At 42.4% G+C, this 22,340-nt stretch overlaps 1 protein-coding gene across 1 annotated transcript in view; it reads left to right on the forward strand.

Moving 5' to 3' along the window:
• Positions 1 to 424: 424 nt before the first annotated feature.
• Atp8b1 (ATPase phospholipid transporting 8B1) overlaps positions 425 to 22,340 on the forward strand; it is a 62,102-nt gene continuing 40,186 nt past the window's right edge. Inside the window, exons 1-5 of the mRNA XM_035440120.1 lie at positions 425 to 605; positions 16,938 to 17,035; positions 18,832 to 18,945; positions 20,929 to 21,027; positions 21,142 to 21,203. Coding sequence (XP_035296011.1) covers positions 425 to 605; positions 16,938 to 17,035; positions 18,832 to 18,945; positions 20,929 to 21,027; positions 21,142 to 21,203 — 554 coding nt within the window. The remainder of the gene's footprint in view (positions 606 to 16,937; positions 17,036 to 18,831; positions 18,946 to 20,928; positions 21,028 to 21,141; positions 21,204 to 22,340) is intronic.

Here is a 22,340-nt window from a genome sequence, read left to right on the forward strand (position 1 = left end):
TTTGAAATATTACTTTAAGGTTTGTGTGGCTTCCAGAAAGAAGGATGGAGACAGTTACATTTTTCTTTCTTTGTGTGTATTATATGTGGGTACATGTATATGTGAGGTGACCAGAAGTGATAGTGGGTGTCTTCTTAGGTCCTCATCCTCTTGTATAGCAAGCTTTTATAAACTGAGCCATCTCCTTTGCCTCCTTTGTTCCATAGTCCTTACCCAGCACTTAACTGATAATGTTTTTGTTCTTTTGTATATCAAGTTAAACTTACAGATCATTATTTGTTTGGATAATTTGCATGTCGGTGTGCAGGTGTTCTTTAAAAGGGTGGTATGACAGGATGCAGCAAGATACAGCCCAACGAAGCAAAGTCATAGTTCACTCTTGTTTCTTCCTTTTCTCTCCAGGTAGTTCCAGTTTGCCAGCAGAATGAACACAGAAAGAGACTCAGAAACAACATTTGATGAGGATTCTCAGCCCAATGATGAAGTGGTTCCCTACAGTGATGATGAAACTGAAGATGAACTTGAAGATCAGGGGCCCGCACTTGAACCCGAACAGAATCGAATCAACAGAGAAGCAGAGGACAAGCGGGAGACACTCCGGAAAGGTGACCGAGTGAAGGGCCTGCTGATTGTGTATATGTGTGGATGCCTTATGGGTCTTGGGAATTGTACCAAAGCTGAGTGGTCCATTTTATGGGCTCTAGGAGGGTTTCTTCCTTCTTTGATGCCCTCCTAGGATGGGATTGAGAAAGACCCATCATCCCCAATATGGGGAGGCTGTGAGAACATATCTGACAAGTTCTGTCAAGAAATTAGAAGGTTTGGTCAGTGCATATATTTTAAAAGTGAAATTGTGTTTAGAAGAATCAGCTTGCTACTGCATTCAGGAATCTAAAAAGTATGCATGCCAATCATAATAACAATTTGTTTAAAGATTTGCCTTGATAAATTGTCAGCATAAAGTTACAAATAACCAGGGATGGATGCAGGATACACACACACACACACACACACACACACACACACACACACACACACACACACAGATATATATACGAATTGATGTGGCTCCATTAAGAATTTATACCTGAAGAGCTGGGGAGGAGGCTCAGCGGGTAAAAGCACTTAACTGAGTACGCATGAGGACCTGAGTTCAAATCCACAGCACCCTTGTAAAAAGCAGGGTATAGCCTCTCATGGGAGCTTACTGGTTGCTAACCTAGCTCTAGGTTCAGTAAGAGACTTTGTGTCAAGGAAGTAAAAAAAGAGTGATAGAGTAAGACACAGATGTCTTCCCCTGGCCTCTGCACACACACACCAGCACATACAATTGATCATACACCATACATGTATGTATGTGTCTATGTGTGTTGGTTCATGGCCCACGAATAGATTAACAAGAACAATATCCACACACAATTTTTACACTGTGCTAAAACTAATGTGCCTTGGCAAATCTTCAACCTGTGGGTACCTTCTTTGAAATGTTTCTCTTCTCTGCTCATCAGAGATCAGGGGATCTCACAGTGAGGGCAGCTTCCCAAAGAGCTCTCAGAGGCAAGGACCCTTTGAGGAGTGATATTGGAACATCTCATCAACTGTACATTTTTGGCATCAGGACATTAACTCTGAGCCTCTTATTTTTTTAATTTTTATTTTCTTTTATTAGTTCAAATTAGGAACAAGCTTGCTTCAGATGTCAATCCCTTCTCCCTCTTCTTCCTCTCCCCCCAACATCCCACCTGCCCCTACCCATCCCCCTTCCACTCCCCAGGCAGGGTAAGGCCCTCAAAAGGGGCTCCCCAAAGTCTACCACATCATCCTGGGCCAGGCCTAGGCCCTTCCCCATGTGTCCAGGTCTGAGCCTCTTATTATCCCCTTCAACTTGTTCTTTCTAGGGCTTCCTGGCACTTTAGAGGACCTTGGGAGTCTCTATACCTTTTGTTCAGTTACTCATGAATATAAAATGGCTTTGGCCCTCCAGAAATAATTTTTATTGATTATGTTTGTATGTTTATTTTTAAGATATTTTATTAATTCTTTGAGAATTTTATACAATGCATTTTAATTATATTTATCCCCAGTTCCTTCCTTTAATTCCTCCCAGATCTACCTCCACTCCCCTACTCCCTTAGTATTAGATCTTTTTCTTTTAATTTAATAACCCTATGTCTCCAGCATGTGCTATCCATAAACTGTTGGGCATGGTGCCATCCACTGGAGCATGCATAGTTGGTCAATCTTCCAGGAATCACCCCTTAAGAAAACTGACTCTCTATCCTCCAGAAGCTATCAACCATTTGTAGCTCCTCAGTTAAGGGCAGGAGCTTCTAACCCCATTCCCATTCCTTGCTTGAATTTTGACTGGCCTGATCCTGTGCTAGCAGCCACAGCTGCTTGAAGTTAATGAGTGCCTTAGTCATATCTAGAAGACACTTTTGCTCTGGTCCTCTCCAGCCTCTGGCTTTTATAATCTTTCTGCCATCTCTTCCTTGAAGATCCCTGAGCTTTGGGAGGAATGTGATATAGATGTCCCATTTGCGGATGAAGCACCCTTCACTGCACTTTGACCAGTTGTGAATTTCTTCACTACCTACCATCCCTTGCATGAAACTTCTCTAATGAGCTGAGAGAGCTGCACTAAACAATGGATAAAGAGATAGAGATTTAGAAAGCAGTTTCGTCACTATATCCATTCAGGAAAATAGTAATAATAAGTTCACCCCTGTGGCCTGTAAACTCCTCAACCATTGGTTCTTGGCTTGATTTGCAGTTCCAGACACACATTTCCATCTGGGAGGCAGGGCCTTAAATTAGAGCAGGAAGTGGTTGGTTACCGGCACAGCCTTCATGCCACTGTCACAACCCTGGTCATATCCTGTCACGCTGGCCATTATTGAAATTCAGAGTTCACAGCTGAAGCTGGGCGTTGATGGTGTACGCCTTTAATCCCAGCACTCAGGAGGCAGAGGCAGACAGATCTCTGTGAGTTCAAGGCCAGCCTGGTCTCCAGAGCAAGTGCCAGGATAGGCTCCAAAGCTACACAGAGAAACCCTGTCTCGAAAAAAAACAAAAAACAAAACAAAACAAAACAAACAAAAAAACAGAGTTCACAGCTGAGTAAGACTGTAGATGGCTTTTCCCCTCAGAAGTCTTCAAAGTACCCTCTAGTATTAAGAGAACTACCCAGCAGAGAGAAAGTTTTCTGTTTAGTCCCAACCTGATTTCTCCATGCCCTATAACCAAGGTGTGTGGTATAAGGAACTTTTTAATGGGTCTCTACTTGCCCTCAGGGGCCATTCTGTAGCAGCCTATTTCCCTTGCCTGAATTCAGACACAGGAGTGTAGATAGGGAGCTTTTCATATGAAAGGACAGACAGGAAATATTTTAGGTTCTCCAGGCCACATAGTCCTTGTCACAACCGCTCTACTCTACCAATAAACTGCTGTGGACAGTGGTCACTTGGGGCTGCAGAATGTGGCTTACTTTCATCCTTATATTTTGCCCTGTGGCTTTATTGGTTCCCGCTGCTTGCCCCACCCTGACAAACGAATGTGACCTTCCTTGTCTTATGGCTTGTCTGGTCCTGAAAACAACAACAACAACAACAAAAAAAAAAAATTAGGGCTTTTCTCTTTGGACCCCAGGCTTGTCTGGGATTCAGATTAATGTTTGGTTTTGTTCGTTTGTTTATTTTACTCACTGGCTGCCCAGTTTCTAGCAGGAGGAACAGTTTTTCATAGCTGAGTGTAGCTCACCGTGACTTCCAGTCTTCCCGATGGTTTCAGCACAAGGCCCTGTGCTTCCCCTGAAGTCTTGCCCATTTTGCCTTCCAGAGCTTTGTTTTCTCCCCTGTCACTCTTTGCCCCTACTTTCCTTTTTTGCATCTGCCCCTATTTAAGCCTTCTTATCCCCCCCACAGTTATTTATTTATTTATTTATTTATTTTAAATTTTATGTGCATTGGCATTTTGCCATGGGTGTCGGGTCCCTTGGAACTGGAGTTACAGACAGTTGTGAGCTGCCATGTAGGTGCTGGGAATTGAACCCGAGTCCTCTTGAAGAGCAGTCAGTGCTCTTAACTTCTGATCTATCTTTCCAGCCCTACCCTGAACAGTTTTAATCTGTAGAAATTGACAAGTGCCAGGGGTAGCAGCACATATCTGTAATCCCAGAATTCAAGAGGCTGAGGTAGGAGGATCACAGGTTCAAAGCCAGTCAGTCCCAGGTCAGCCTGGGCTATATATCAAGATCCTGTGTCCAAAAAGATCAGAGAAAAGAAAGGGGTGAGTTTGTAATCCCATTTCTATGATGGTTATTTCTTCCTAATTCTAGTGAGATTGGGTTACTCTCCATCCCCTACTTCCCCATTGTGGTGGAGTGCAGTCTTGTGTGTGTGTGTGTGTGTGTGTGTGTGTGTGTGTGTACAAAAGGATTTAAGGGGGCCTCACTCCACCATAGCCTCTGAGACCCACAGAGGCCATCCAGTCCTATGAGTCATCTGCTCTCTAGCTCTCATTGTCACTAAATGGGTGGAATCTGTGGGTCCTCTCAGTCCTCTTATACTCAAGCACTATTGGGCTTGCTGCCCAAAGTAGGAAATATGAAAATCAGAATCTTGATTGAAATTAAGATGAAATCACATTGACCTGAACAGGAAGGTGGCCTCTTGTTCCAACAGGTCCCAACTGGTAGTGTTGGAGTGGGGACAAAGCTGAAGTAGACCGACAAGTTCATGGGGAGTTCTAGCTGATTGCCTGGTGTGAATAAAAAGCTTGCTTCTTCCTCATTCCTTCCCCCACTGCCTAGCTGCTATCATAATCTCGGAATCTCTGCAGTGTGTAGATAGCCTGGGAGTTGGCAGGAGTTTTGTATCTGTAGGGTGAAGGGCAAACTTTTGCAATTTGTGCCTGGGGCCACACAATCAGATAAATGGTCCAGTGAAGGGACTGGGGTTGGATGCCCACAAAAATGTTGGAAAAGCACATCACAGGTACAAACATCTCTTCTGTTTTTTTCCAACTCAGCCTGCACTTTGTGGTGGTTAGAGCCCTTTACTGATCATTTGATGATCATTTTCATAGATTCCTTTCCTTGTTCTATGGGCATTGATGGAGCTTGGTCTTTTAAAATATAAATTGTTTTAACATTTTGTGTGAGTGTGTGTGTGTGTGTGTGTGTGTGTGTGTGTGTGTGTGTGTGAGAGAGAGAGAGAGAGAGAGAGAGAGAGAGAGAGAGAGAGAGATGTATGTGCATGCTGCAGCACACATGTGGAGGTCAGAGAACAACTCCTGGTAGTTAGTTCTCTCATTCTACCACATGGGTCTAGGGGATCGAACCTAGGTGATCTGGCTTGGTGGCAGTTGCCTTTACCTTCTGAGCCATCTCTCTGGTTCTTGGTTTCTTCATAGTCTGGTTTATATTCCTAGGGGGATTTTTATTGGTTCTCATCTTTCAAAACTTGTTTCAAATGACTTTTCCTGTGAATTTTAATACCTGTCTGCCCTTTGTAAACACAAAAAGGCATTCATTGGATGCTAGGCCTCTCTGTGTTTCCCTGCTACCCTGGACCCCTTCTTCCCTTCCTCATCTCTGTTCCTTTCTCCCCACTGTTTTAAAGTTCTTCCTAGGGCATTCTCTCAGTCACATTAATGTAACTCTAACCTTCCTTTTTTGTTGTTGTTTTGAAACTCCCATTTGTCTTCCTTGACATTGTACATTATAGGTTATTTACTAGAAACAATTCAGTTCTTAAGGACATATGAGTAAACTGTGAGCCACCAGGGAGCCCAGTAATGCCACAGCCCAGTCTGAGTCCAGTGGACCAGCGCCTCAATGTGCAAGAGCCATGGTTATTTCTTTATTGACATCATGGTCACACAGTCTGCTTTCTTGTTTTAAATCAAGAGAATGTCCCAGCCACCTAAGCCTGCATGTTAAAGTCATGTTGAACAAGAGTTTTAAGAGACCCATTGAAAGCTCCTTTCCCTTGAAGAGCCATTCTTATGTGCTGCAAAAATGGAAAACAAGTACTAACATGCTGCTAGAATGTGCCAGGAAGAAAGATAAGCTTGCAGTATTCACTGAGGTTTACTCTTGCTCACCTTGAGCAAGGGCAGCCAGCAGCCAGTGGAGGCTTGCTGGTGTGTGCATGAGAACACCAGCCGCTGGGGAACAGTGTCAGGACCCCAGGCTTCTATTGCCTCTGAGACTGGAAAAAGGGGAACTCTCATCCCCTCTGGGGTTTTGGCTCTTCCTTAGCAAAAGGGGAAAACAATTTAACTTTGTGGAGCCAGAGATTCCTACCATTTCTTGGCTGTGGGATGCTGGGTTTCAGCTGACCAGCTCAATGGTCCTGCTGCCCCTAGACCAATTCTTTCCCATTTGGAAGTGCCTCAGAGATGAGATCCTCGAGGAAGTAGATGCTCTGAAAAGATTTTCTGGGTCAATGCAAATTTAGGCTTTTCTGAGCCTAGGCCTGGGGTGTGAACACTGCCCCACCTCCTTCACTGCTGACCTATCTGCTAACTCCTGTCTTGGCTTCCAGCTCTGCTGGCTTCCCCAGCTGCACACAGCTTCTCTGCCCCAGGCCACATTCTGACCTAAACTCCACCTTCTGCTTGTGATGCTCCAGGCTCTAGTTCTCATGGCCAAGTGTCTAAAAACCACTATCAGTTATCACACCCTCCTATTCCACTGAGTTCTTCCCCTCTGTGGGTTCCCTGCTGCCACAGATAATGCTTTTTTAAAGGTCACCAGGCACCCACCACTACTCCCTCTGAGCTTGGTACCAACCATCATCTTCCCACCTCTGCTTCCTCTGGTGCCAGATCTTTCTAACACCCCCTGGCAAAACCATTATCTCCTTCCTTCTGCCTCTCCCCCTTTCCATTCTTTCCTGCTCTTGACTGAAAACTCTCCTTGACAAGCTTAGCCTTTCAAACCACATCATAGGGTCAGTTCATCAGGTTCAGGTGTTTGCCAAAACTCACTTGGTGGGAGGAGAAAATAGATTCCCTCAGTTGTCCTCTGACATATTGTGGTACACGAATACACACACACACACACACACACACACACACACACACACACACACACACACACACACACACACACTAATTTTTAAAATACAAATAAAAGATGCTTATATAATAGACCCCAATGCATGTCCCTGAGAAGACCAAGTGTATGACTTCTGAGGGGGGAGAGCCCAGACTCAAGCTGTGTAGCCCTAAGTCTTGCCTTTACTTTTTTCTGACTGTTCAGCCTCAAGAAAACATCTTTGTCTCCCTGTGCTTCAGGGCCCTTATCTATAAAATAGGCTAGATATTAGGACCAGTTCTCTAAGGTGATTGTAAGAAGTAAATCAGAAATGAATGTGAAGGACTTCTTCTTTAGATGTGTGGTAAGTGCCCAATAAACATTAGCCATCGTCACCTCCTGCCCTGGAAGTTCTTTCTTAATCTCTCTTTAAATCCAAACTACCTTCCCCTCACCCTCAGCTCCTGCCTCAGTTTATTATCAGATCTTCATCTTGACCCTTTCTCTTTCCTTCAGGGTGTTTGAATTCTCCTGACCTCCCAGACTGAAGCTGTAGGGTCACTTATGAACAACCCCCATGCCCCACCAGTCGCCCCCTCCCACACACACACCCAAATCCATGAACAAGGGATGGCTGGCTGGCTGGCTGGATGGACAGATGGATGGATGGATAAATTGGATGAATTCCAGCTTTTCCAGTAATCACTTCCTCATTAGGGACTGTTTTGTTATTTGGGGTCTTCTCTGCCTCTGCCACCCTAAGGCTTTTGCTTCCACATAGACTTCCATGAGAATGAGTGGAACACACCCACAATGACAAGGATAACACTAAAGCTCTCAGTGAGACTAAAAGTGTCATTTATGTAGTGACTCGTCTTTTAGTGGATTGACCTGTAGCAGGGAATGTGTCCCTGATGGATCTAGTAGGCTTGCTTCCTTGAGATACCCACATGTCACCTGGAGATGGCGAGGGGAGAAGAGAGCTCACATGGAGATCACATGCAGAGACTGTGAAGGAGGGAAGGTCATGATGATGGCATCAGGAGGAACTGGAATCAAGCCTGTGGTGCCACAGGAAAAATACACACTCCCTTTCTCTGCTTTAAAATTGAGATGACTGGTTGGAGATTGTTTATCTCTTAGCCAATCAGGGGTGCTGCTGTGGCCTGAGGTCTTTTTAGTCTGACCTAGTTCTAGACCTGCCCCTCCACCCCCATCCTATGCTGGCATGTTAAAAGGGGTGTTTATGAGTGCATCGGTATGGATTAACATAAGGACCAAACTGAACTCTACCAGAGATATCTCTGTGTACCAGAGGCTTCCTGGAGATGAGCTTACCTGAATGAGGCAGCTGGCTGGTTCCTAGAGTGCTCCAGAATGAGGCAGCAGTGATTGCTTAAGAATGAAGAGGGGCTCAGAGGAGCTAGGGTCCCAGGCACTGAATGGAATCCCTGGAGCCTGAGCGATGGAGATTGGGGGTCAGGCAGCCATGCTTGGCCAGTGTGAATGCCACCCTTGAGGGCCTTGGGAGCTTCTTAGTCTGAAAATAATAGGGCAAGATAAGCCATAACCCCCTTCCATGGCTGCCTCTCTGTGGTCATACCCCTTCCTCTTCTGCTGCTCTTATCATAGAGAAATATTGTGCTGCACATGGACTCCCTATTAGCCCCTTCTCCTGGCCCTTGGTGTGGTTTGGTCTTCTCTTCCTCCCTGGATAAGCAGGTTAGCCACCACTAGCAGCCTCATTCATTACACTGCAGCCAGCTTCTTTGGTGTACTCTTCTATATTCAAAAATATAAAACTATAGGCCAGGCATAGTGGCACACACCCTTGGTCTCAGCCCTTAGTAGACAGAAGCAGGAGGATCTCTGTAAGTTCAAAGCCAGCCTAGTCTGTGCAGTGAATTCCAGACCAGCCAGGCGTAAATAATGAGGCTTGTCTCAAAAAAAAAATAATAGCCATAAACTATATTTCACTAAAACTTTCTTCTGACTTGTAACTTTGTTCAGAATTCTGTTTTAAATCAAAAATGACCATTAGCAGATGGTTTTTATGATGACTTGTTTAATCATTGGGTGGACAGTATTTAAGGTGGAATATTTAATAGTCAATAGGTGAGCAATATTTAAAGTGGAATGCTTACTAAGAACTTTAGCTCACAGGGAAGCTATATCTCTGCTCTTGGCAGAAATTTAGAACGGGTAATGTTCATGAAACTGGCACAGCTGGACAGTTGCCTACAGGGACACTGCCCATATGCTCCATTTTTTATTTATTCTTACCCATAACCCCATTGGCTTTAGAATTTACATATACATATGCATATGTAATAGTAAATAGAATGGCATACTTGCTATAAAAATTAAACTTGCTATAAAATATTGCTTTTACATAAATTGAGAGAAGTAATAGAATCGCATGCATATTTTAATGGTAATATATGCAAATGAACCCAAATTTGCATGGATAAAGAGTGAAAATGAATTCCACGTCCCTAGCTCTTCCTTAGTCATGTATTTTCTTTTTCTGGAAAGAAATTAGCTGTTCCTAATTTCTCATAGATCCTTCCAGGAGGCATATAGTGCACACATGGATATGCACAAACACTTACATACCTGTTGTTCTACATACCAAGGGATGTGTGTGTGCATACAGTCATACCATGTATTGCTTTTGTGCATCTCATAGCTAAAAGCATAGGATAATAGATGCCTTATGCCTTTGTCAGTTGGTCATGTGATGTGGAGAATTTCCCTATCATCCATTTAAAGCCAGTTCATTTGTTTTATTTTGCTTTTTCTCCCAACATAGGCTTTTCACTATGTGAATGTTTAATCAATTGCTCCTAGAAGGCGTTCTGCTTATTCCTAATCCTTAGGAAATTTGTCTGTATTCAGAAGCTCTGCACCATGTCTTCTCTCCCCTGCAGAGTAGCTCATAAGCAGAGGGTGGCTCCTAGAAGTTGGGGTATACCATAGTGCACCATGGATCAAATTCTGAGACATGGTCAAATTGCTCTCCACAGAGGCAATCCACCATACCCATTCTTTACTCTTTAACTCAGTGTCATTAGACTCTTCATTCTTTGCCAGAATTTTAGCATTATAAGATAAAAAATGGTACCTCTGTGGACACTGCATTTCTCTTTGATGTTTGCCAGGGTCTTTTCTCCTGTGGAAGAGCTGTCTTTGTTTCTTTTCATGTGGTGTGCCCGCCTGTGTCCTGTACTCATGTTTCTCTGGGATGATTCTCCTCTTAACATTATGATTCTAAGCTTTTGATTTTTCTAGTCTCCTGAGTCTGTTGCAGCTTGCACCAGCTAATCCAGGCTTTTGGTTGTTGGTGGCTTTGTAAATGAGAATTCAAAACAGCAAAGAGGATGGGGACAAGGCCATGCTTACTTCCTTTGCCAGATGGCACTGATCAAAGCACTTGGAATCTGTGGGAACACTCTGGACATCACGTAGCTGTGCTTAGATGTGTCAATGACAAAAGCCTTTAGCAGAGCGTGGAGTGACACTGATCCACATGTGGCTGATGTTACATGCATCCCAGACATATGCCTGGTTGGTTTGTTGCTGAAACTCTGTTCCATTATCTTTCTAGCATCCAACTACAGGGTCATATGTTAAAGATGTATTTAGATGTCGTTGCTGGAAAATTTATAATTTCTTCTCGTTGCTTTGTCAAAATTCCTGTTCTAGAAAATGGGACAAGGAGCTTTGTTGAATTGAAAATTACTATTGCGGTGGAAGTGTAAAGTAAAAAATATCCAAAAGGCAAACACCTCCTACTATTGCTTTGCTGGTCTTCCTAAAGGAATGCACAATTAACACAGCATTTCAAACCACATTAATAAATGTTCTCTGATTTTGAAATTTTATACATTTGAGTATATGAACTTGCATGTATGTATGTGCACCGTGTTTGTACAATGCCTACAAAGACAGAAGAGGTCATTAGATCACCTAGAACTGAAGCTATAGATTTTTGTGAGCAACCTATGGGTGCTGTTGACTCAACCTGCATCCTCTGCAAGAACAAGAAGTGCTCTTAATGTCTGAGCATTTCTCTGATTATTTTTTAAACACTTGTGGTCACATTAATTTTACAAAAGCTAGCATAAATAAATAACTTTATTAAGGGTGTTGGAAGAGAGGTATTTCAAGTATTTTCCGTTTGTAGGTTTGATCATAGACTACCATCTTCAGATCTTTTTATGGCCTTTGGTTGTCGCACTGCTCAAATCTTCAAAGATGAAGACACACCAATATACTTATCCATTCAGGCCCACCAAGAGCCTTGACTACAGGCAGGTTTCTGAGGTAGAGTTGAGGAGCTCTTGGGCTAAACCTCAGATACAAACACACTGGGCATTTTCTCCAGGTCCCTCAATGTATTATCACACATATACAATACAGAGACTAAGGTCATCTCTGACAGTCCTTACTGCTTCTACAGGGGGTTGGAAATTGCCCTTCATTTGCAGCTTACAAATGAAAACAGGCTGGGGGTTGGGTACAAGTGATGGGACTAAGTTCCCTAACTACCTGCTAAGGCCTTCATTATAGAAGGGAATTTAGGAAGCTGGTGGGCTTGGGGTGGAGCTGGACCTGACACCCCAGGGAAAGGCAGGAAAATTCATGTTCAGCTCATTCACAGAATGGATTCATCTTTCTTCCTAGGCTCTTTTGCTGCTTTGTTTTGTTTTTTGATTGGCTTGTTCTGTTTTGTTTTTTGTTTTATTTTTTTTAACAGGGTGTCCCTGCATAGTCCAGGCTGGCCTATAACTTTTTTTTTGAATTTTTAAAGATTTATTTATGTATTTATTTTATGTGCATGAGTGTTCTGCGTGCATGTGTATATGTACACCACGTGTGTACCTGGTGCCCACAGGAATCAGAAGGTGACTTTGAATTCCATGAAATTAGAGTTATGGATGATTATGAACCATTATCTGAGTGCCAGGAACTGAGCTTAGGTCCTCTGCATGAGCAGCCAGTGCTCTTAACTGCTGAGCCATCCATTTCTCCATGCCCTGGTTTATAACCTTTGGTCTTCCTGTCCCAGCATCCTGGGAAGCTGCTGTAGCTATAGGTATACACCACCCTTACATGCCCCTCCTGAGTGTTTCTAAGACTGAGTTCTAGTCCTTAAACACTGAGCTTTTCTTTCTGCTCTGGGCATCCTGTCAGCTTCTGATCCCTTCCTGAAATGCAGAGCAATGGTTCCCAGCAGTGCTGTAGAATACCAGTACCTAGAATGTGTCACATCATCAATGACCTCAAGTAAAACCTTAAATGCGTGTGGTACACACAGCTGTAACCCAGTACTCAAAAGGCTGAGACAGGATGATAACAAGCTCCTTGCCAGCTTGGGCCATGTTGTAAGATCCTGTCTTAAAGAATAAGATAGTAGGGACTAGGGAGTTGGCTCAGCAGTTAAGAGCACCCTCTGCTCTTGCAGAGGACCCAGGTTGTATCTCCAGCATCCATATGGCAGTTACAACTGTCTGTAACTCCAATTCTATGGATTCCAGTGCCCCTTCTAGCTTCTGTGGTCTCCAGGCTAGCAGTGGTGCATATATACATACATGCAGACAAACACTAATGCACATACAATAAAAATTAACAAATCCTTTAAAAAATAATAAAAGTCAGATACATCTGCAAACTGCTACAAATGCAATGGATTCAAGATTATCCTAAGAAATGCCTTTATTTTTTTTTTTAGTTACTTTTCTTTTGAGCGCTCCTTTGAGTGGGAAAGAAGTATTCTGATTGCAGATCTTATCACAGTGCTCATGGGTTATTTTGTACTTCCACTTCCATCTTCCCTTTTGATGAGATGGCTCTTGAGCTTGGAAGATGCCAGGAACATTTCCACTTGTCATAACGCAACACTTAAGATTACTGGCAGCCAAAGCATGAAAGGAAATGCTCGATAATGGTATTATGATTTCAAAAATGTAATCAAGTTCATTATTTGCATTCTCTGGTGGTCTGCACTTGATCTCTTATACTAGTATCCATGTCTCCTAAGGAATAGGATGATGAAAAGCGAGTCACTCAAGAAGATGAAGTGTTTTCATAAGAACACCTTTGAGTTTTACAATTGCTGCACGATTGATCACTTTGATTCCCTTACTCAATAATTTCTTTTCCCCACTTCCCCTTCCAAAAAAGGCGTGTCAGACTCATTGTTCCTTTCATCAAAACTTTACCCACCCACTTGTGTGTCACTCAAAGGAAGGTCATCTCCCTGCAAGTTGATGAATTCAATGCCAAGGGATACTGCCTTTGGCCTAATTCCTAGCTGATGGCAACCATATTTTGGGCTTTTGTGGCAGCAACACATTTGCACTTTTGTATTAGGAGGCCAAACATGGCTGAATGCTATGGTAATAAAGGAAAGGTGCTCCTGATCTCATGAATGATCTTCCTAAGTTGGCTCTTGCTGGCAGAGTGGTATAGAGATTGTGTTCCAAAAGAAGGGCCTCGCCAGCAAAGCAAGGTCGGGGGCAGGCTACACTAGAAGCTCAGAGAGACCAGCTAGAGAGACCACTAGTCCACTTGCCGATGCTGCCAATGCTTCAGTGTTTTGAGCTATAAAATAAAGATGGTAACCACTAAGCACCATGCCCGGCATATACAGATAATGAAACATGTTATCTACAAAGCTGACATAAAATAGGGCAGTAGAAGCCCAGTGTGGAGGAACAAGACAAAACACAGGAGATGCAGCTTCATTGCCAACTGAAGCCACCTCTGTGTTGGAAGGTCCCTTGAGCCTAAATTTTCACTGAGTGCTGCGTTTCAACACTAGGGCGCCAACTGATATAGATAGGAAGCAAGCTGCACTATAAATTTAGCATTTCCAATTCAGTCTGAAGATACTTTTGGTGCTAATGTGTTTAGAACACATGGAAGACTTGTGAGGAATTCAAGGATAAGCTTGGCATGCTCCAAGCTCTCCTGGGAACTAGTCTGGGTAGGGAGGAGGATGCAGTACCCACAGTAAGATGCAGATAGAACAGCCATGGTCACTGTTGTCCTTGACTGGCTTAGCTACAATGTAGGATAAGTGTGGAGCGGGGAGGTCTAACTCCCATCTGTCATCATGAGAACATGTTCATTTGCTATATCTCAATGTGTCTTCCTGCCTCTGCTCTTGAGTCAGGTTCAGCTCCATCACTTGAAGACCCATGAAGTGGCTCTGGCCAAAGGGGCAGCAGACAGAAGATAGAATAAACTATGTACTTTGGGAATGGCACTGATAAAGGACATGTCACAGAGGGTTTGACAGGTTAAAATCTGCCACATAAATGGGGTTTAGATTGGGGCCTGGAATGCAATGACTCATTACATTCATACCTTCTACCTAAGGATTGTGATTTTCAATATTCAAAGACAGAGTAGGCAAATGACAACTGTCAATGAGCAGTGCAGTGGCTTGTTCAATATGTCCAGAGGGGACACTCTCCTAGAGGGATGGCTACAGTCATGCAGCCATCATGTCAGAGCAATGCTATCCCTACTGGCACACGAGTAGATATGGCCAATGTACAACTGAGGCTACAAGGAGAACATGATCCCCAAATCTGCTGCTGGGAGTCATGCTGTTGGCCCAACCAGCCATTGGCTATGCTGAGCATGACTAAGACCCTGGAGGAGGCAGCCACAAGTCCCCAAGAACTTCAGAGTGACCCACACTCCCTGTATTGAAGCTTATAAAAGACCTCTGGCTATGACTATGAGAAACATCAACTATCTAAGAAGCTTTCCACTCATTTTCTTCCTGTAAAGGTATGCATTCCTCCAGGCAGGTGGAAAGATATTATGGGCTTCAGGGGAAAATACATATATCTCATGAGGCTACTATGAAGAACCTCATTAGAATTCAGCCCATTCCTGCTGTGCCACCCATGGACATGCCTATATTTGTAGCAAAGGTGTGGAGTCCTCCAGCTACATGTCTTTGAAGAGATAGCGATTATTTGGCACCAACCACACAATAAGCAGGCTTAGGAGTGACATTGGCTTTAGGGTGGGAAGGATGGTGTCCTAGTTTCATTTCTGTTGCTGTGATCAAAATACCCTGACACAAAACAATGACCTGGATTTCTCCATGCTTCTTTTTCTCATTCCCTTTTAAAGATTGCACATGGCAAGTCAAAGCAAATGACTGAAGGTCCCACAACCTACCTCATTTTATCAACATAAACTTATTTTTTTTATTAAGGATAGCAAATAGGTGATTTGTATTTGCTCACAATTCCAGGTTACAATCCATCATAGCATGGAACTCAAGGTGACAGGAATTTAAAACATCTGGTCAGATCACATCCACAACCAAGAGCACAGAGAAATGGATGTATGTGTGCTTGTTACTCAGATACCTTTCTCCATTCTTATGCAGTCCAGGATTCAGATTCAGGGAATGCCGCCACCTGCAGTGGACAGGGCCTTCCCACATCAATTAATTTAATAAAGACAATCCCCCAGAAACATACCCACAGACCTAACTGATCTATCAATCCCTCATTGAAACTTTTCACAGGTGATTCTAGAGTGTGTCAAGTTGACAATTAAAATTGACCACCTCAAAAAAAAAAAATGACCACCTCAGTTGGAGATAAGATGAATGCACAAAAATATATATGAAACATATATGCATATATATGTGTATGTGTGTGTGTATGTGTGTTGGAAACTGTGGTGTCACTCACTCTGCCAGTGACCTCAGGGATTATCCTAGGGAGACTCAAGTTAGTAGCATGGTAGGATGGACACAAATAGGTCTTTAAGGAGACACCTGTTGGAGAGTAAATGTTCTCCTCAGCATCAGAGAGATCCTATGGACTTTCTAAAGTTCCCTGGAGTTTGGGCATAGCAACAGCATGAAATGAACTTGGAAAGATGACAGGCATTGGTCACCAGAGAAAGGCATGCACAGCACCAATCCAAGATCATGACTCAGAGGTGTGGGGTTAGTGGGTGATACCCTTCTTAGTGATTTATTCATTCACTACATGTTTAGAAAAATGTAAATATTAACAACCAAATCAATGTAATTGAAAATTTAATATAGCTGTGAACTTCTGGATCTTTGGCATTTTTGTTTCCGATAATGCTTAGAGGTAGATTGCTCTTTTAGAACATTAATGTTCCATGAGCAACTGGTCAAAATGCAACTTGCTAGAACTACAAATGGTAATTTAAACACCTGCCATGTTTTCTCATGGACCATTACTCTAAAAGACTGAGACGATTTGATTCTTTCCAAGGATTGTGAGGTTGGGATCTGTCTTATTTACTTTTCGTGTTGTGATAAAATACCTAAACAAAGGGAAATTAATGGAAAAGGGTCAATTTGGGCTCACAGTTCAAGGGTACAGTCCAGCATGACAGAGAAGTCCTGGCAGTAGGAGGTTGAGGCAGCCATTCACATTGTAGCCATGCTCATTCAGGAAGCAGCTTGAGATGAACACCTGTGTTTGTCTCGCTTTTTCCTCCTTTTTCAGGTTAGGACCCGAGCCCATCAGGTATGCTCATGGTTAAGGTGTGTTTCCTACCTCAGCTAATGTTATCAAGATAATTCCACACAGGCTTACCAAGAGCTCTGTCTCCCATGTGATTCTGGACCTCACTGTCAATCCAAATTGACAATTAAGATGACCATCCCAGGTGCCACCCCAGGCTCTATGACTATAGATTTCCATCTTCCACAGATGACTTCACACCATTCTCCTTCCATGTTGGCATCCCAATGGCCTCTTGAGGCCACCACACATATAGTGGATTAGGGTCCATTCTATAGACCTTGCTTTGATTTGATTCCTTCCCCAGTGACCTTCATTTATACTTACAGTTATTTTCTCTTTCTCTTTTAAAGATTGCACGTGGCAAGTCAAAGCAAATGATCGAAAGTTCCATGAACAACCTCATTTTATGAATACAAAGTTCTTTTGTATTAAGGAAAGCAAATATGCGGTAAGTTAATGACAAAATTATTTTTATAGTAACCCATGTTTGCCTAGTCAATGTCATGCTTGTCAGCTTCAAACAGTACCTTCCGTCTAGGTAACTACTATCCTGGAGCTGTTGCTAACCCTCTCCCATTCTACAGAATGTAATTTTTACTAAAGTTAACTACCCTGAAGGTTGGTAGGTGTGCCTTGATACAAAATAGAATAATGTCCATGGAAACATTCCCTGTGTAGCAGCAAAGTTCTTGCTAAAATATTTTATGAAAATTATAAAATATTATCACTGAAGATTTTTTAAATAACAATTTGACTCTGCCTTGGATGGATTTAGAGACATCAAAGATATTTTCACTAAAAATTCTTATTTTCTTTAAAATATGATAAAGCATATAGATGAGTAGATGCACAGATGGCTCAGTAATGAAGAGCTCTTGCTGCTCTTGCAGAGGACCCAGGTTCAATTCCCAACACCCACATGGCAGCCCACAATCATCTATAACTCCAGTTCTTAGGAGTATGACACCCTCTTCTGGCCTCTGCAAGGACCAGGCATACATATAGTACATATATGTACATGCATTCAAAACATTCATACACATAAATAAAAATCAATAGCTCTATAAGAAAGAACACAGGCAAGTCTTAGTTAAAAGCAGAGAAAAAAATTATTTAATGTGGCCAACTCGAGAAGAGTAACAATTAAAGCAGTCTAGTGACTTTGCAAGTTCATCTTCCAGATCTTTCTGTGAGGTTAAAGATAACTAGAGCACAGAGGTATGCATAACTAAGCCATCCTGGTCAGCATGTTGCCCACCCATCACTGACCCATCATTGGGATGGTCTACTCAGATCTAAAAGTTGATCTGACAAGTTGTCCTAACTGTGTGAAATCTCTTTCCAGGAGAGAAATTCCTTCTCCACCATGAGAGTGTAGGGACAATTCCAATTTGGGGGTATCATTATTTCAATAGTTTCATAGCCAAAGAAAAGGGTATAGGTGCTCATTCTTAGACTATCTTTTCTCCTGTGGACCATTAGAATAACACAACTGTGTGGCTTAGGAAACCGAACATTATTTTTTAATAGTTTGGGGAGTTGGAAGTCCAGAAACAAGACACTGACAAGTTAGGTTCCTTATGGAGAATCTTGGGACTAGATACATGCCCATCCCAACATCTGATGTTGCCTACAATACTTATCATTCTTTGGCTTCTAACTATATCACTTCAATCCCTGCTTCGGTCTTCTTCCTGTGTGTCTCTGTATCCAATTGCCCCCACCTCCCTATAAGGGCACCAGTCGTTAGTTTATAACTCACCCTGATCCACTGTGAAGTCATCTTGATTTCATCTATCTGCCAGGACCCCATAAACAAGTGAGATATCTTGTTAACAGGCGTTAGAATTGGGTACTAGTCTATCTTTTGGAGGACCCAATCAACTTGTAAGAATGGATTTGCTCTTTCTGACATAGTGGCCTTCATCTTCCCTTAGTAAAAGGAACTTTCCTGCTCTGTTCATGTTGTCAACCAACTTTGCCCCAAGTTCTAAGGGGTCCTATGGATCAAGAAATGTGACAGCAGGATCCATAAGGCACAATCTGGTGTCTGTGTCTTGTGATCTAGACTCTTAAAGTCATTCCAAGCCTGGGTAGAATAAAATACTTGAAGAAAATCTCAGCATTCTTCTGACTGGAGAGATATGGCCTGGATTTTGACAGGATGTGGAAACAGTCATTAGTGCAGGTTCGAGTACTTATTGTCTGGTACCATTTGGAATAACTCTTTCTTCCCCCCAACAGAATAATGCAATTAAAACATACAAGTACAACGGATTTACCTTTCTACCCATGAATTTGTTTGAACAATTTAAGCGAGCAGCCAATTTCTATTTCCTGATCCTTCTTATCTTGCAGGTAATGCCCTTTGATGACTTGAATCTGTTGTCAGTGACGTACACTGTAGGTGTGTGTAGACAGTGCAGCCAGTAGACAATCTCAACTGTGTTGTATATTTATATCAGGGTTTTCTACATAAGGGACCTGTGCCATGTGTGCAAAACCAGCTCAGTGGGTGTTTGCAGAGAATAAATGGGAAAAATATTATTCTGATTCTATTTTGTGATTTTGTTTCAGATATGGGGGGAATTGAACTTTGAGCCTCATACATGCTCTACCCCTGGGCTACATCTTTAGCCCTCTTTTTTACTTTTTCAATTTGAGGCAGATTCTCACCTACTTGCCTGGGCAGACCTTGAACTTGCAGTCTTCCTGCTTCAACCTCATAAGTAACTAGGATAGCAGGCCTGGACTAGCAGACATGGTTTAATTCTGTTTTCAAAAAGAACCTGATTTTGTACTGATGTACTAAAATAAATAATACCAAAATATTTATAAAATCATTTGTACCTTAAAAGTAATAGGGTTTTTGTTGTTTGTTCTATATTTGTCCTTTTTGTTACTTAGTTTTTCCATAAGAATACTATTGACTCTTGATTGATAATTTGTTCATAAAGCTTCTAGATTACTTTTGTGAATTGGTTTTACATTAGAAACAAAACACTTTTTAAAAAATAGCCAGAGAGTCCTTATCTGGAGCTTTAGACTTTTATCTGTGTAGAAACGGTTACTATAATCAAAGGGCTCTACACATTTTAGTTAGTGCTCAGAATCGACCTTTAGTACCTGATATGTGAGTTATAAAGATAACGTAGTCAGTTGGCTTAATCAGATTCTGTATCACAGGGGTTGGATTGGAAACCGAAACTGGGATTTCTTAATGAAGCTTTAAAACATAGTAGATGTATGTCTGAGAGAGATGTAGGGTATGTGGAGCAGAAAGTATAGAAAAAGGAGGAAAGACACTAGGAAGAAGTGGTTACTCATCAGATACGGGGAGACAAAAAACCTGATAACTTGATCAGAAAGGGTGTATCGCCAGGCAAGTGTAGAGATGTACACGTCAATTCATGTTCGGTTTCTCTGTGGTCAATGGGCTGCTTTCCTTTCATCATCTTCTAGAAGGAAGAAAGCAGATTCACATTTCCATGATACAGCTGCAGCCTTTTTGCTTTCTCTTAAGGTGCAGCAATCTGCATTAGGGAGACAGCAACAGACAGGCTATTTGCCTGCTTACTTGCTGTCTATGAGGTAAACACCAGCACATACTCCATCTTGCAGAGAAGAGCTGAGGCTTAGTATGGTAAAGTAACTTGCCCAAAGTCTAAAATCCTGAATGTGGAGAGCTAAACAATGCTGACCACAGGAGATTAACTTCAAAGAACCAGATGTGATCCAAAGATCAGCAAAGATTCTGAGAGATGTTTATTAAAGATGTTTCCCTTCCACCTGAAATACTATTTTGATCCAACAAAGGAGCATCCTTTGTTGCCTGTGCCAGGACCAATGACCATGATGGGAGCTTTGCCTAATCAGTGATCTTCAGAAGCAGCCATCCCTATTACCATCTTGACAGGGTTTCTCTGTGTAACCATCATGCTGTTCTGGAACTTGCTTTGTATACTGGGATAGCCTCAAGCTCACAAGGCTCTACCTGCCTCTGCCTCCTAAGTGGGGGAATTAAAGGTGTGCACCACCACTGCCCAGTCCTACTTTGAATTTTTACCAAACAGTTTAGAGTAGTTATGATGCAAACTCCCTTTGATGTCTAGTTAAAGCCACAGTAAGATAATATCTGGGGCCACTGTCTGCCAGACTGTTTCATATGCTAGAAGCCAGAGAGCCAGCAGAATGGCTCTTAAATGTCCATTCCTCAATGTGCTCCAGACTTGTTCAATGATAGACATTAGGATTAGCAAACTTAAAGTTAAGTATCCATTACTTATATGTTAGCTGTGTTTTCATGGGAACGAGTATATGCAAGTTTTCCTTTTCTTTTAGGCAATTCCTCAAATCTCCACCTTGGCATGGTATACCACACTTGTACCCCTACTTCTGGTGCTAGGCATCACAGCAATCAAAGACCTGGTAGATGATGTGGTAAGGATTTCTCAAGCCACTTTCTTCCTATTGTTATGTCCTTACTGACATTTACCATTAATGCTTTATATATTGAGACAATTCAAATAATACTTTCTCATCTTCCTTCCAAAGGCTCGCCATAAAATGGACAAAGAAATCAACAATAGGACGTGTGAAGTCATTAAGGATGGCAGGTACCTATTTTTAATTTAGCTACAAAGATTTCATGTATAAATACGTCTAGAAGCATGTTGAAAAATAACTAGGAGAACCTAGAAGTCTATAGCACATTAACTCTGTGTGTGTGTGTGTCTCTGTGTGTGTCTGTGTGTGTGTCTGTGTGTGTGTCTGTGTGTGTGTCTGTGTGTGTCTGTGTGTGTATGTACATGAGTGCATGTGCACATGGTACCAGATCTATGTTGGGTGTCTTCCCACAGATGCTATGCCTTTCTTTTGAAATCATGTCTCTAGAGATTCTGGGGCTAGCCAATTCAGTTAGACTGACTGATAAGCAAATCCAGAGTCTGCTTATCTCCACCTTTGTAGCACTGGGGTTACAAGAATGCATTGCCATCCCTGGCTTTTCCACATGGTCTCTGGAAATCAAACTCAGTCCTCAAGACTGCACTGTAAGCACTTTACTGACTGAACCATCTCATCAGCCCAAGTACATTAGTATTTTAATGGTGAGTCATCTCTGATAAAGAGAGATGTTACCTCACCTTCGAGACTGTGTGTAGGTGGAGTTCTCTGTCTAGACTGCTGATCAGCTCTATCCCGCCAACCATTCCCCCAAATAACCACACAGAGACTTATTATTAATTATAAGTGCTCAGCCAATAGCTTAGACTTGTTTTTAGCTAGCACTTATAACTTAAACTAACCCATTTCTGTTAATCTATGTGCTGCCCAAGGCTTGTTTACCTCATCTATGTACTTTCCATGCTGTTTCTTCCACATTAGGCTGGCAACTCCTCTGACTCCACCCCTCTTCTTCCCAGCATTCTCTCTGCCCCCCCCCATTCTGTGTAGCCATTGGCCAATCAGCTCTTTATTAACAATGAGAGCAACCCATCTTCACAGTATACAGCAGCTGTGAAACTGTACCCAAATTGGATTATATGTAGTTGCTAATTGGACTTGTGCTACCAGGATATTGAGGACTTACATGAGCCTGCTGCCTCCAGTGTGCTGCTTCTACCTCCACCAAATGTGTCCTCTGCAGGCATGTCCCAATACCTTTCCTAATTACCACCCGAAGTGATTTCTCCTTCCCCTCCCCTCTCAGACCTTTAGAGCTCATCTTTTTTATGACATGAATTGTATTATGA

The sequence above is a fragment of the Cricetulus griseus genome, chromosome 2 (genome assembly GCF_003668045.3).
Source record: "Cricetulus griseus strain 17A/GY chromosome 2, alternate assembly CriGri-PICRH-1.0, whole genome shotgun sequence".
NCBI classification, from domain to species: Eukaryota; Metazoa; Chordata; class Mammalia; order Rodentia; family Cricetidae; genus Cricetulus; species Cricetulus griseus.